Below are 14,154 nucleotides of genomic sequence, written 5' to 3'. Positions count from 1 at the left end.
AAGCATGGTCCCTACGAGGGATTTCTAATTATATTGCAATTTTTGAGTAACTTGTGAGCATTTTTATAACTATTGGTTCTAGTCACATCAACCTGACTGACTCATTTGCACCCCTCTTATATTTTTTGGAGGGCGCCTTCCTGTCAATAGAACACTGCACTTTTCAGTGTTTTTTCTCAACGCCATCTCGTTGACACCAGAGACCTGGGACACCAGGGTGAGTGTTACTTCCCCTTCATGTTATTCCCCATTCGTGTTTTGATCCATCTAACACGGTTAAAAACTTATTTTTCTACTTACTATTTCTGCAGTTAAGAGCGTCACACTTGACTATTGCATTATCTTAGTCATTGAGTATTTTTTAGATCACCATTTAGCATGTGATAATTGTGCACATCACCAATACTGCATGACACCTTGTGGGTGCAGTGTATGAGGCAATTAGAAACGAAGATTGGTTTTAGCAAATATGCGTATTTAACATGTACCTTCTTTTTTCCACCCATTTTTTCTTTACAGGCGTATGATTTTATAGCTTAAAGTAACCACTTATTAGGGTGCTGTATCGGTGGTAAGTATTAGTTACTACCACTACCAATAAGTGTGTGAACTTTCTGGTCCTGAAGAATTGCGGTCAACCTGACCGATGCAAGAAACATGTTGACCACTATTCACTAGAGCGTAATTCAGACACCCTCACTGTAAGATTACGCACGTTATTGTTCTTAATTAAGAGTGGGACCTTTCTTATTAAAACTTGTTTTCTAGGATCTCCACTACTTATTTTAAACACACCTAGTCTCACACGCACATCACAATAGGGCCCTCACTTGCACTCACCAACCGGCAATGAATGGAATAAAGATCTCCATTAAAAGGCGCCTCTAAGGTCGCCGATCGGGGATTGCAGCGCCGCCCCGATTCGGAGCAGACCTGATGATGATACTTGACATCTGGGCCACCTGCTGACGATACGTGACAGCTTGTTTGCCGGATGTGTGAGGGTCTTTTTCCAGAAGGAGAGACCTTCTCCTGACCTTCTTCTTTCCCCAATCTTTAACAGCCTCTCTAGGAACAGCATACCTTCGTATTTTCATTCTCATTTCTGGGCTCAGTATGCTGGACCTGTCTTAAAATAGCCCCCTGTTCCTCCACTTTTGTTACAATGTACCGTGGGACTCCCACTTCGACGACTGGGAATATTCAAGCATGTGAATCTATTAAAGACACCCCAATACTGGAAAAAAGTTGCATCCGAACCAAATGGCGGAAAAAAACAATCTAACGATGGAGTTGATGAAAATGCGCACTATCATCCAAGGGAGGAGTCACCTACTTTGTGACTACAAAGCCTTCTTCCGAAGACAACAACAAGGTGCAAACATTCGAGCCCAACACCAGATGGCGATCTACTATGCTAGTGTGTGATCTGCAGCTCATATGCCTCGAACATGGTGTTCCAGCCCCGTTGTCTAGATGTTCTGCAGAACATGCAGTGTTCTTTAGATCGTTCAACAGTCCAGAGGCTGGACAGCCTCTTGATCGCCTTGGTTTGGGCTGGTAAGTGTAGCGGAGTGGGTATTTGGGTCCTCAAGTTGGACATGGAGGAAGGAGGGTTGGGCTTGCGGATCTGGAACTGTAGTAAAAGGCAGCACTGCTACAGCACACAGCAGTTGTACTCTGGTGGCTCTAAAGGAGGAAAGAGGTTGTTGAGCACAAAGGGTGCGGATCAGCTGCCCCTGTCTTATGGAAGGGGCTAGGTTACACCAAGACTGACTATATATTGTGCGGCAGACGGGACGGACATAGGAGATGGGTGCTACACCGACCCACATATTCCACGAGACTACCATTGTAGTGTTTGAAGCCTTTTGTGCAGATCAAGCAAGTTATGTTACAGGAAATAGGGACTGCAGGAGGTTGCAAAACGTTGGGGGAATCTCTATCCAGGTGAGAGGTGTATAACGTTTGAGGAGGCTCAGAACACGTTTGGTGTGGCTCCTGTCAATTTATACATTTTGCCAAACTATTAACACAGCTGGTGATATTTTGACGGGTTTCCCACTGATCCCAGTGGTGTCACTAAGGCTGGAGGTGCTGTTAGATGGGGCTGCGCTCACAACTGTATGGCACACTAAAGCAGGATAGGTCGGCTACAACAATGGTCGCATGACTAAAGAGGGATGGCGACTTGGAGAAGCCCTTGACGGACAAGAAGTAGCACAGGAAGTTTTCTGTAACATGCACTTTAAGCTAGCACACTTATGTCTTGCATCGTGCTCATCTTTCGCTGAAGAGTTTGCAGGAGATATATATATATATATATATATATATATATATATTATTTATCTAGGTCTGGTCAATTTCTTGCATATGGCCTGGGGGTGTCCAGAGCTGGTAGAGTATTGGAATATGGTGATAAGCAAACTTCGAGAGCTAACTGACATTACTGTAGACCACATGATCCGTCACTGCCTATTACATCTAATACCGAGCCCATGTGGGGACAAAGTGCATTACAAATTTGCAGGGCTGGCGTCTGCTGCTGGCAAATCGTAGCATAGCCATAAGATGGATGTCTCCTCGGGTGCCTACATATAAAACGTGGTGTAGGGATGCGGGTGAGTGGGCTCTGACTGAGGAATGTCAGAAGCACGAGATCTGGATGGACGAGATGCATTAAAAATTCAAAAGACCAGTCCAAATGAGATTTGACATTCACTTAACTTCTCTATCTGTAGAAGATTATAAATTGGTGAGCTTGTTTATATTAGTTCAACATACAAAATGCTGTTATTTTAGCCCTTACTAACATTCCAGTGTTTTTCGTCGAATTTGTAAACAGTACGAACATAATATGGCTACCAGGCCTAGCTTATAAATTAAATCCGCATAGAGAAGGGTAGAACAACACAATAAGAGGACTCAAGTCTGGCTTTCTCAATTAAACCAAAATGCAATGTACTGGAATGTGTAAATCTGAAACGAGTAATTGATTCTCCAGATGGGCAAAACAAGCCAATCCTTTCAATTTAACAAGCTAACAAAGTTGCACTTACTTGTCCAAGTCCTCCCGTGCCACAGCCATATGGTAGGCAGACTCCAAGGTCAGCACTCCCTGGAAAAGTTGCATTGCTAGGGGCATACTGGTCTCCACGTTCTCAATAGCATAAAGAGCAGAGCATACGCAGTCGCATGCAGATTCATGCAGATTCGAAGGAGTCTCGTCACGCTGCTATAGATGGAGAACACCACAATGAGAATTAAAACTAACAATTCTGCTAAAAAAAACAAGCAAAAACATACTAGAACTTTCTAACTTGTTTAAGGACTTTGATAGAAGAGAGGAGGCCATGATAATTAGCACCGAGTATACCCTACTCCAAACAAAAACCATTTACAGGCTAAGGCCAGATTACATATCAGAACAAGGTGGTAGAAATAATAAACAATGGTATTCAGTGTTTGCGTCACTTCTCAATTACTAACAGTATCTTCTCAAAAGAGAAAAAAAATACCTCTTTTGGAGGAAAATAATGTTATTGAAAACGACATTCATTCGACAATCGCTAATAAAGCAGGACCTCAGACCAAGCGAGGAAAATGTAACCCTGCGATCATCTGTTCATGGCAGGTAGTGGTGTAGATTGACATGCTTTGCATACTCCTGCCATCTAGTGATGGGTCCGGATGTGTGAAAGTAGCTTTTCTTCAAATAAGTCTTTCAAGTTACAAGGTAGAAGGACTCCTCTTGGTGATAATGCGCATGGGCATCAAATTCATTGTTAGATTTTTCTCCAGCACAGCGGGTGAAAATGGAGAGTGAAACTAAGTGATGAGTTAAGAGATGTCCATGTAAATAAGGAAGGAATATAAGGGAGAAGAAACTGCAATGGCCACAGATGTCTGGGGAGGAGGGTGGCTGCAAGTGAATCTTCCACACAACATGCCACAAGTTGGAGGCATGTGTGGCTGCAGAAACAAGTGCTTTGCATAGACTGTAAAACAGTTCTCCCCAAAAGCGGTGGCTAAATTATGGGCGTTACAGTTGTTTGGAAAAGTGTATGTAGCACTGCCTTACCTACATTAGCTTGCTGGCCTGCAAGAACATCCACACAGTTGTGTTTAGTAAACGTGTGCAGTGTGGACCATCTAGCTGCTTTACATACTTCAGCTATTGGGATGTTTCCTAGGAAGGCCATAGAAGTTCATTTCTTTTGAGTAGGACGTGCTCTAGGACTTGTAGGCATTGTTCTTTTAGCATTAGCATAACATGTTTGAATACATTTAACTATCCATCTTGCAATGCCTGATTTGGAAAAGGCCTTTCCTTTATGAGGTAGTGAGAAATCAACAAGTTGTTGAGTTTTTCTAAAACATTTTGTTTTATCAGTGTAATACATAAGGGCTCTTTTAACATCTAAAAGTATGGAGAGCCTTTTACGCAACAGTCTGGTAGTGGGAAACAAACAGGTAAACCAATTGATTGGCAGAGGTGGAAATGAGAGACTATCTCTGGAAGGAATTTGGGGTTGGTGCAGAGCACAACCATGTCTATGGAGTTGGATAAAGCTCACCGACACGTCTGAATGGGGTAATGGCAATTACAAATGCCACTTTCCAAGAAAGAAATTGAAGGGGGCAGGTGTTTATGGACGGCTCAAATGGAGGGCCTATGTGTCACATAAGGACAATGTTAAGATTCAATGAAGGACTTAATGGTATTTTGGGCATATATACATACCAGTCTCTTCTTGTTCCACCCCTGGTAGGCTGACAAACCCCTTCTTGCTTACAAAGGCTCATCCCTATTATGAAACCTTTCTGGATCTCCAGCTCCAAAAATTGGCAAAATTGTAACCTGTAGTTTTGCTATGATACACTAGAATTGGGGTCATTCACAGCATTATGGAGCACTGACAGCATCTCTGTCCTTTTGTATGTATGTATGTACTATGTGTTCAATGTCAATAAATTAAACTATAGAACATGTGCTATTTTTCTGTCCACCGTACACAAAGCCTAGAGGGAAATGGATAAGTCCACTGTGTAAGTAACATGGCATTCGGATATATTTGAAGGCTTTGAGGACCTTGCAGGGTGACATCCATTTACACGGTTTCTGCTGCAAGCACGTTATTATTCATGGTGGGGCTTTAAGGAAAACCGATGGTCTTAAATTCTAGACCAGGAGATATTGGCTGCATGCACTGCTAGCTTTTTTTGCACTGTGTAGGACAGTGGGTCTACCTCTGCCTGTGTCTTGGACACATTAACGATTCCCAGTGGGGTCGCAAATGACTTGTCACATCTATATTGCTGAGGCAGGACGTAGCGTGCTACCTATTGGGAGTGGGCAGCGATGGTGTCCTGTTGAAAACAGCAGACCACCATGTCTGTGTGCTTTTAAATGAAGCAACTTTTTTTTTATACAGCTCGTTATCCTTTAAGGGAAAAGGGAACAGTTTCAAAAAGAAAAATGAAACGTTTGTTTAATTTTTCAAGAGTAGGCAGTGGTTTGCGGGACCACTGCCTGCTCAAACATTTTCTCTGCCAGTCTCAAAGGGGAAGAGGCCCCTTAGGGACCACTTTGCGTTTGCGATTGGCTTACCACCTACTTAAAGTAGATGGTAAACTGCCATTGTTTTGCAACCGCATTCCGGTCGCAAAACAATCTTACATGCCCTCGGGCCTCTCTATTGGGAAGGGACGCCCTTAGTACACCCGTTCCTAATAGCAACTCTCAAACCCAATTTTGCAAGTGTGAGAAAGTGCCATCTTTCTTGCATGGTATGCCCCCACTTTTTGCTGAATTGCTGAATGTACTTTGACTAAGTGTGCCCTGGACTCCTGCCAATCAGGTGCCCAGGGCCTATGTTCCTTCCCTAAAAACCTTAAACCCAAATTGGCAAACCCTGGCCACATGTCAGCCCCTGGTAAATGGTACCCTGGGTACCCAGGGCCTTGTGACCAGGGAAGGCCTCTAAGGGCTGCAGCACTCATTGTGCCACCCTTAGAGGCCCTGTACCCTTACACACACACACACTGCCCTTGCAGGCTGAGTGTCTGGGTGCAAGCCAAAAACAAAGTCGACATGGCACACATCCCTGTGTGCCATGCCCATCACCTACACTGCCATGGCATATATCAGCCACCCCTCTACCTGGGTGCCCTATGCCAATTGTGTGGGCGCAGGAGCCCTGTGCCCCCACAGTACCCAGGTCCATCGCTGGGCACTGTAAGTGCAGTGCTGCTATTTAAGAGTACATGGTGCTGAGAGCTCGTCAAACACGAACTCCACAGCACCATAATGGTATCAAACTCCTCAGCACATTAAACCCACACTGATGCCAGTGTGGGATTTAATGCACCAAGCACCCCAGAGGGCATCTTAGAGATGCCCCCTAAAACCTAACCTACAATCCACGTCTGTTCTGAAGCTGCCTAGGCTGCCACATAGCAGACATATTGCTAGACCCCTGGGTAGGAGAGCCCCTGCTCTCCTGGGCCTGCAACAATGCACATCCTGGGCGAGGTGCTACATCTCCTCCCCCAGGATGGGCAGGGGGAAGCTTCAAAGGCATGCCGCCTCTGTGAGCTTCCCCAGGCCACTGCAACCCCCCACTCTGGCGGGAAGCTTGGCCGGAAACCCCAAATAAGGACAGGGGATGTGCCAGCCTGCCAACCCCACCCCTCAGGTGAGGGAGGCGAGGTGAAGCACATCTCCAGGCTCTCGCCATCTTGAAGATGGGAAGCCCTACCCAATCATACCTAGGATACTGCCCCCCTCCCACAGGAGAGAGGCAGGATAAGGGGTGTACCCACCCCAGGACAAGGACCCATTGATCCCTGCCCTTCACCTACCTGTAACGCCCCTAAATCTAGTATTTAGGGGCACCCTGAACCTTCCTTCCCCAGATTCCAAATTCCGAAGAAGAGCTAGAAGAAAGAAGACCTGCCCTGCAGCTGCTAAGAAGAGGAAGACACAAACTGATTTGGCCTCAGCCCTACCAGCCTGTCGACCCTCGAACCTGCTCCTGCTCCAACCCGGCATTTCTTGTGGCCAGCAACCTCACAAACCCCGGAGGACCTGGCTACCTTTTGACTCTAAGCCCCTGAGACTCCCATGAGTAGAGGCTCTACTCAAAATCCACTTCTAATCCCTGGCAGCAGCCCGGAACCACGAACCCAGCACACTCTGCACCAGCCAAGCCTGGCCTGTGCCAGAGTGAACAAAGACCACAAGTTCGACCCCACGGCAACTGTGACCCAGAGTCCGGCACCCAAGGACCTCCCTCGACACTCCTGAAGAAGCCTGCAGCCTCAGAACAAGGTGCCCCCCAACCGCGATCAACAGAGGGTAAGATTTCCCGACACCAAAAGGCATCCCTGCACCCGGCGCTCCGCGCCCCTTTGTGCCCAATCCCGGGGTACCTACCTATCCTCCAACTACCCAACTTACCTCTCGAAGTGGTGGTGGCACCTGAAGGATCCTAGTCCCGAGCTTGCAGTCTTTCTAAACCGGAGATTTCCCATTGAAATTAATTGAGCGCCCGAAGGCTCAAAAGCACCCTGGCATACCATGCAAGAAAGATGGCACTTTATCACAAAATCCCCCTCCCCCAAAATGAAAGGTGATGAGACTAACCTTGCCCTATGGAGTCTTCATTGGCTAAGTGGAAGAACCTGGAAAGTCCATCTGCAATGGCATGGGCAGTCCCTGGTCTGTGTTCCACTTTAAAGTCCATTCCCTGTAGGGAGATGGACCACCTTAGTAGTTTGGGATTTTCCCCTTTCATCTGCATTAGCCATCTGAGAGGTCTGTGGTCAGTTTGAACCAGGAAGTGAGTGCCAAACAAGTATGGTCTCAACTTCTTCAGTGACCTAACCACAGCAAAGAGTAGCCTACCTGCTTATAAAAGCAACAGGTTGGTCTTGGCCTTCATCATTGGTCTGGGATAGGACCGCTCCTATCCCTAGCTCAGAGGCATCAGTCTGCACTATGAACTGCTTGGCATAATCTGGAGCTTTTAGAATTGGTGCTGAGCACATAGCTTCTTTTAGGGTGTCAAAATCCTTTTGGCAACTAACTGTCCAGGTAACCTTCTTGGGCATCTTCTTGGAGGTGAGTTCTGTGAGGGGGGGGGGTCACAATGGACCCATATCCCTTCACAAACCTCCTGTAGTACCCAGTCAAGCCAAGGAATGCCCTGACTTGAGTCTGGGTTGTTGGAGCTATCCAGTCCATGATGGCCTGGATCTTGGGTTGTAAGGGTTGTACCTGGCCTCCACCTACAAGGTGGCCCAAGTACACCACAGTTCCCTGCCCTATCTGGCATTTGGATGCCTTGATAGTGAGACCTGCACTCTGCAGAGCCTCTAAAACCTTCCCAAGGTGGATCAGGTGATCCTGCCAGGTGGAGCTAAAGACAGCAATATCATCAAGATAAGTTGTACTAAAGGACTTCAGCCCAGCCAGGACATGGTTCACCAACCTCTGTAAAGTGGCAGGGGCATTCTTTAACCCAAAGGGCATTACAGTAAACTGATAATGCCCATTAGGTGTGGAGAATGCCGTCTTTTCTTTTGCTCCTGGGGCCATGCCAATCTGCCAGTACCCTGTAGGTAAGTCAAAGGTACTGAGGAATTGGGCTGCCCCTAATTTATCTATCACCTCATCTGCTCTTGGAATAGGGTGAGCATCTGTCTTGGTGACAGAGTTGAGTCCTCTATAGTCCACACAGAATCTCACCTCTCTTTTCACCTTGTTGATGAGGTTTGGGGACCTGAACCACTGGGCTAGCCCAGGGGCTCTCAGAGAGTTCAATGACCCCTAACTCCAGCATCTTGCTGACCTCAGCTTTGATGCTTTCCTTGACTTGGTCTTACTGTCGATAGATTTTGTTCTCGAAAGGTGCACTGTCACCAGTGTCCACATCATGGGTACACCAGTTTGTCAGACCAGGGGTCAGGGAAAAGAGGCTAGCATACTGTTGCAAGACTTGCTTGCAGTCAGTCTGCTGTTGGGCAGAGAGGGTGTCTGAAAAGATCACAATATCTACTGACCCATCTTGTGGGCTGTAGGAGGAGGAGGTCAGGAAGAGGTTCACTCTCTGCTTCCTGTTCCTCATCAGTCACCATCAACATGGTGATGTCAGCCCTGTCATTGTAGAGTTTAAGGCGGTTCACATGGATGACCCTTTTGGGTGTCCTGCTAGTGCCCAGGTCAACTAAATAGGTGACCTCACTCTTTCTTTCTAGGATAGGGTAAGGGCCACTCCATTTATCTTGGAGGGCCCTTGGTGCCACTGGCTCCAAAACCCATACCTGTTGCCCAGGTTGAAATTCAACCAGTGCAGCTTTTTAGTCATACGAGTGCTTCTGGAGCTCCTGGCTGGCCTCAAGGTTCTTGGGTGCTTTTTCCATGTACTCAGCTATTCTGGACCTTAGGGGAAGCATATAGTCCACTAGGTCTTGTTTGGGCTCTTGAGGCCTCTCCCAGCCCTCTTTTACAAGACAAAGTGGTCCCCTTACAGGATGACCAAACAGAAGTTCAAAGGGTGAGAAGCCTACTCCCTTCTGGGGCACTTCCCTGTAAGCGAAAAGCAGGCATGATAACAGGACATCCCATTTCCTTTTGAGTTTTTCAGGGAGACCCATGATCATACCTTTCAATGTCTTGTTGAATCTCTCAACAAGGCCATTGGTTTGTGGATGGTAGGGTGTAGTAAACTTGTACTGTACTCCACACTCCTTCCACATGTGTTTCAGGTAAGCAGACATGAAGTTGGAACTTACGTCTGAAACCACCTCCTTAGGAAACCCTACCCTGGTGATGACCCCCAGGAGGGCTTTGGCTACTGCAGGAGCTGTAGTAGTCCTGAATGGAATTGCTTCAGGGTACCTAGTAGCATGGTCCTCTACTACTAGAATACATTTGTTCCCTGAGGCTGTGGGAGGTTCAAGTGGACCCACAATGTCCACTCCTACCCTTTCAAAGGGGACCCCCACCACTGGTAGTGGGATGAGGGGGCCTTTGGGTGGCCACCTGTCTGGCCACTGGCCTGACAGGTAACACAGGAGCTGACAAACTCCTTCACCTTTTGGTGCATCTGGGGCCAGTAAAAGTGACTCACTAGCCTTTCCCAAGTTTTGGATTGCCCCAGATGTCCAGATAGGGGGATGTCATGAGCCAAAGTTAGGAGGAACTCCCTGTATTTCTGTGGCACTACCACCCTCCTGGTGGCTCCAGGAGTGGGGTGTCTTGCCTCAGCATACAGTAATCCCTCTTCCCAATAAGCTCTGTGGGTACCACCGACATCTCCCTTTGCTTCTGAAACAGCTTGCTGCCTCAGACTTTCAAGAGTGGGACAGTCTCGCTGTCCCTAGCACAGCTCTTCCCTAGAGGGTCCCCCTGGACCCAAGAGTTCAACCTGGTAAGGGTCAAGCTCCATGGACTCAGTTCCCTCAGGGGTATCCAAATCCTCTTCCTGTGGAGAGGGGTCCTGAATGTTTTGCTGTAGAGAAGCTGGTTCCCCAGTCTTCTTACCTTTTCTCTTGGCTGGTTGGGCCATTATTTCAGGCTCCAGACCTACTTTTCCACCCTTCCTCTTGCTCTGGTTTGCACACACACCAATTCAGGGCTGCCCAGCATGGCTGCATGGGCCTTTAGCTCAACCTCAGCCCAGGCTGAGGTTTCCAGATAATTTCCAAGCAGACATGCAGCTGGCAACTTTGGAGAGACCACTACCTGTCTCAGGCCAGTAACCGCCCCCCCCCCCCCCCCTCCCCAGCCTAATGTCACCATGGCCATGGGATGACTAGTGGTGACACTGTCAGCATTGGTGACTGGGTAAGACTTTCCAATCAAATATTGCTCAGGGGAAACCAGTGTGTCTTTCACCATAGTGACACTGGCACCTGTATCCCTCAGAGCTTCTACCCTAGTTCCATTCACCCAGGGGTACTGGAAATATTTCTTTAAGTTGGGTGGCCACACAGCTACAGTGGCAAACTCCACTTCTCCCAGGGAGAATAGACTTGCTTCAGTGTGTTCCCAGATTTGCTCAGGGTACACCTCTGATCCCATTTGTAGACTTGCTGCCCCAGGAGTAGCTGTACTGGGTGCCTTAGGGGCTTTGTTTTGGGGGCAAGCTACAGTTAGGTGTCCTTGCTTCTTGCAGGTATTACACCAGGCCTTTAAGGGATCAAAGTTCTTCCCCCTATATGGTTGAGGCACATAGGGAGTAGTTTGGGTCCCAACCACCTGAACAGGTTTTTGGGGCCCTTTGGAAGACTCAGGATTTTTATCTTGGGGATTCTCACCACCTTTCCCCTGGGGAGGCTCTGTGACCACTTTCTTCTGGTCACCCCCAGTGGTTGTCCTTGTCACCCTAGTCTTGACCCAGTGGTCTGCCTTCTTTCCCAATTCCTGGGGAGAAATTAGACCTAGGTCTACCAAATGCTGATGCAACGTTTCATTTGTGCAGTTACTTAATATGTGTTCCTTCATGAATAAATTGTACAATCCAGTAAAATCCTGCACACCATGTCCAGCTAACCAACCATCTAGTGTCTTTACTGAGAAGTCAACAAAATCAATACAGGACTGGGTCTGGGTTTTGTGAACCCCCCTGAATCCAATTCTATACTCCTCAGTCGTGAATCCAAATCCTTCAATCAAAGCTTTCTTCATGAGGTCATAGGATCCTGCTTCTGGCCCAGAGAGGGTCAGAAGCCGGTCTTTGCAGTTATCAGAGAACAGTTCCCACAGGAGTGCACCCCAGAGAGGTTTCTTTACTTTTCTGATGTCACAAGCCCTCTCAAAGGCTGTGAACCATTTGGTGAGATCATCACCTTCCTCAAATTTAGGGACAATCCCTTTGGGGATTTTAAGGTCAGAAGTTTCCTCCCTATCCTTAGTTTTATTATTGCTGCCACCATTGATGGGTGCTAAACCCATCTCTCTCCTTTCTTTTTCTAGAGCCAGGAGCCTGGACTCTAGCTCTAATCTTTTGGCCAGCCTTACAAGGCTGTCCTCTTCACTGGTGGGTCCCCCAGTGATCTCTCTGGTACCAGAGTTTACCTGTGTGATCTCTAGGTCCCCAGATGCTAGTTCTTGAATTGAAGGGTATGGGTGCCCTCTCCTCCCTAAGGAATAAGGGGGAGGGGACCTCCTCTTCTTCCTCTTCCTCATCTCACTGGCCATCACCATGTTCAGATGGGTGGTCCTTAGCATACTCAGCCAAGAGCTCCTGGAGCCCTAGTTTGCTTGGATGCAGGCCCATTGGTATATTTTTAAGTTTGCATAGGGACCTCAATTCCTTGAAAGACAAGTGCAAGTAAGGTGTGAGGTAGAGCTCCTCCACCAGGTCCATGTTATTATTTTCACTAATAGCTGGGTTTGTTTGAGTCATTCTAACCTGACAGTTATAATCCTCTACCCTGACTATAGTGACTTATTTTTCTAAAATTCTAATGGGACTTAAGCAAGGCCCTAGCAAGACTTTTAGTAATTTTGGAAAAGACCATTAAGAATTCTAAAGGCAATTTTAAGAGTTCTGTCGTGTGATCAGATGGTAACCAAGTAGTCCAACAAATGCAAGTTTGTATCCCACCGCTGATCCACCAATGTGAGAAAGTGGCTCTGTATATAATGATTTCCTATGGGAGAAAATTGGGTTACTGGTAAGAACAGTTGTAAGTATTTTTCAGAGTCAGTGCTGGGCACCAAGATCCAGCACTGGGAGCTCACCTAAGAGCAGGTGAGTATTTTCGTTTTTGCTACTCGGCTGATTTTTGGTGAATATTTTAAGTTTTGAACAGTCCAGAATTTCAGGAAAAGCCAATCAATGTTACCCTATGGAGAAAGGAATATGCTACTTACCAGTATGCATCTGTTCTTGGCATGTAGAGCTGCAGATCTACACACTTGTGCAGAGATTGCCATCTGGTGTTGGGCCCGGATGTTTGCAGTTTGTTTTTCCTCTTGGAAAGTCTTTGGAAGTCACGAGTTCGGTGACTCCTCCCTTGGATCGTGTTGCGCATGGGCTTCGGCTCCATCCTCAGATTGTTTTTCGCCAGCAGGGAAAGATGGAGCGTAGTAATAACAGTGAAGATGCCCATGTGTGTGTTATCTAAATAAGATAAGCTGAAACAGATACAGGGAGGCGGGTGGGCGTGTGTAGATCTGCAGCTCTACATGCCAAGAACAGATGCATACTGGTAAGTAGCATATTCCGTTCGAGGCATATGAGCTGCAGATTACACACTTGTGCATAAGATTATATAGCAGTACCCACCGTTAGCGGCGACCACCCATATCTGTTGCAGTGGTTTGAAATAATGTTTTGAGTACAGCCTGGCCCACACTAGCTTGTTGCTTAGTTTGCACATCTACACAATAGTGTTTGGTGAAAGTGTGCGGTGTTGCCCATGTAGCTGCTTTGCATATATCATCTAATGGGATGTTCCCTAGAAAAGCCATTGAAGACCCTATTTTACGTGTAGAATGGGCTTTAGGGGGAACGGATAGCGTTCGTTTTGCTTTATTGTAGCAAATTTGAATACACTTGACAATCCACCTAGCTATCCCCGACTTGGAGATGGGGTTGCCCTTGTGTGGTGGAGAGAAAGAGACAAACAGTTGTTTGGTCTTACGGAAAGGTTGTGTTCTCTCGATGTAGTAGAGTAAGGCTTGTTTGACATCTAGTGTGTGAAGAGCTCTTTCTGCAATAGTTTGTGGTTGCGAGAAGAATACTGGTACTTCTACCGATTGGTTTAGGTGAAAAGGAGAAAGGACTTTGGGAAGGAATTTTGGGTTGGTACGGAGAACCACCTTATTATGGTGCATTTGTAGAAAAGGTTCTTGAATAGTAAGTGCTTGTATCTCACTGACCCTTCTGAGGGAAGTGATGGCTACAAGAAAAGCGGTTTTCCATGTTAAGAATTGAAGTTGACATTTGTGTAGGGGTTCAAAAGGAGGTCCCATTAGTCTGGTGAGAACGATATTTAGGTTCCACACAGGTGAGGGTGGCACTCTGGGGGGAATTATTCTTTTAAGGCCTTCCATGAAGGCTTTAATGGCAGGTACTCTAAAGAGTGAGAGATGTTGCCTGTTTTGTAGGTAAGCTGCTATGGCTGCTAGGTGTAGTC

The 14,154-nt window shown here is 46.8% G+C and overlaps 1 protein-coding gene across 3 annotated transcripts in view; it reads right to left on the bottom strand.

Moving 5' to 3' along the window:
• The window catches only part of TNPO3 (transportin 3), a 1,119,313-nt gene that overhangs the window by 817,868 nt on the left and 287,291 nt on the right, over positions 1–14,154 (bottom strand). For all 3 annotated transcript variants that reach the window (XM_085653697.1, XM_085653695.1, XM_085653696.1), the window contains exon 6: positions 3,060–3,235. In XM_085653697.1, the coding sequence (XP_085509823.1) occupies positions 3,060–3,235 (176 nt within the window). The remainder of the gene's footprint in view (positions 1–3,059; positions 3,236–14,154) is intronic.

Source organism: Triturus cristatus, chromosome 4_1, assembly GCF_964204655.1.
Source record: "Triturus cristatus chromosome 4_1, aTriCri1.1, whole genome shotgun sequence".
NCBI classification, from domain to species: domain Eukaryota; kingdom Metazoa; phylum Chordata; class Amphibia; order Caudata; family Salamandridae; genus Triturus; species Triturus cristatus.
This window is presented reverse-complemented; position numbering and strand designations above follow the sequence as displayed.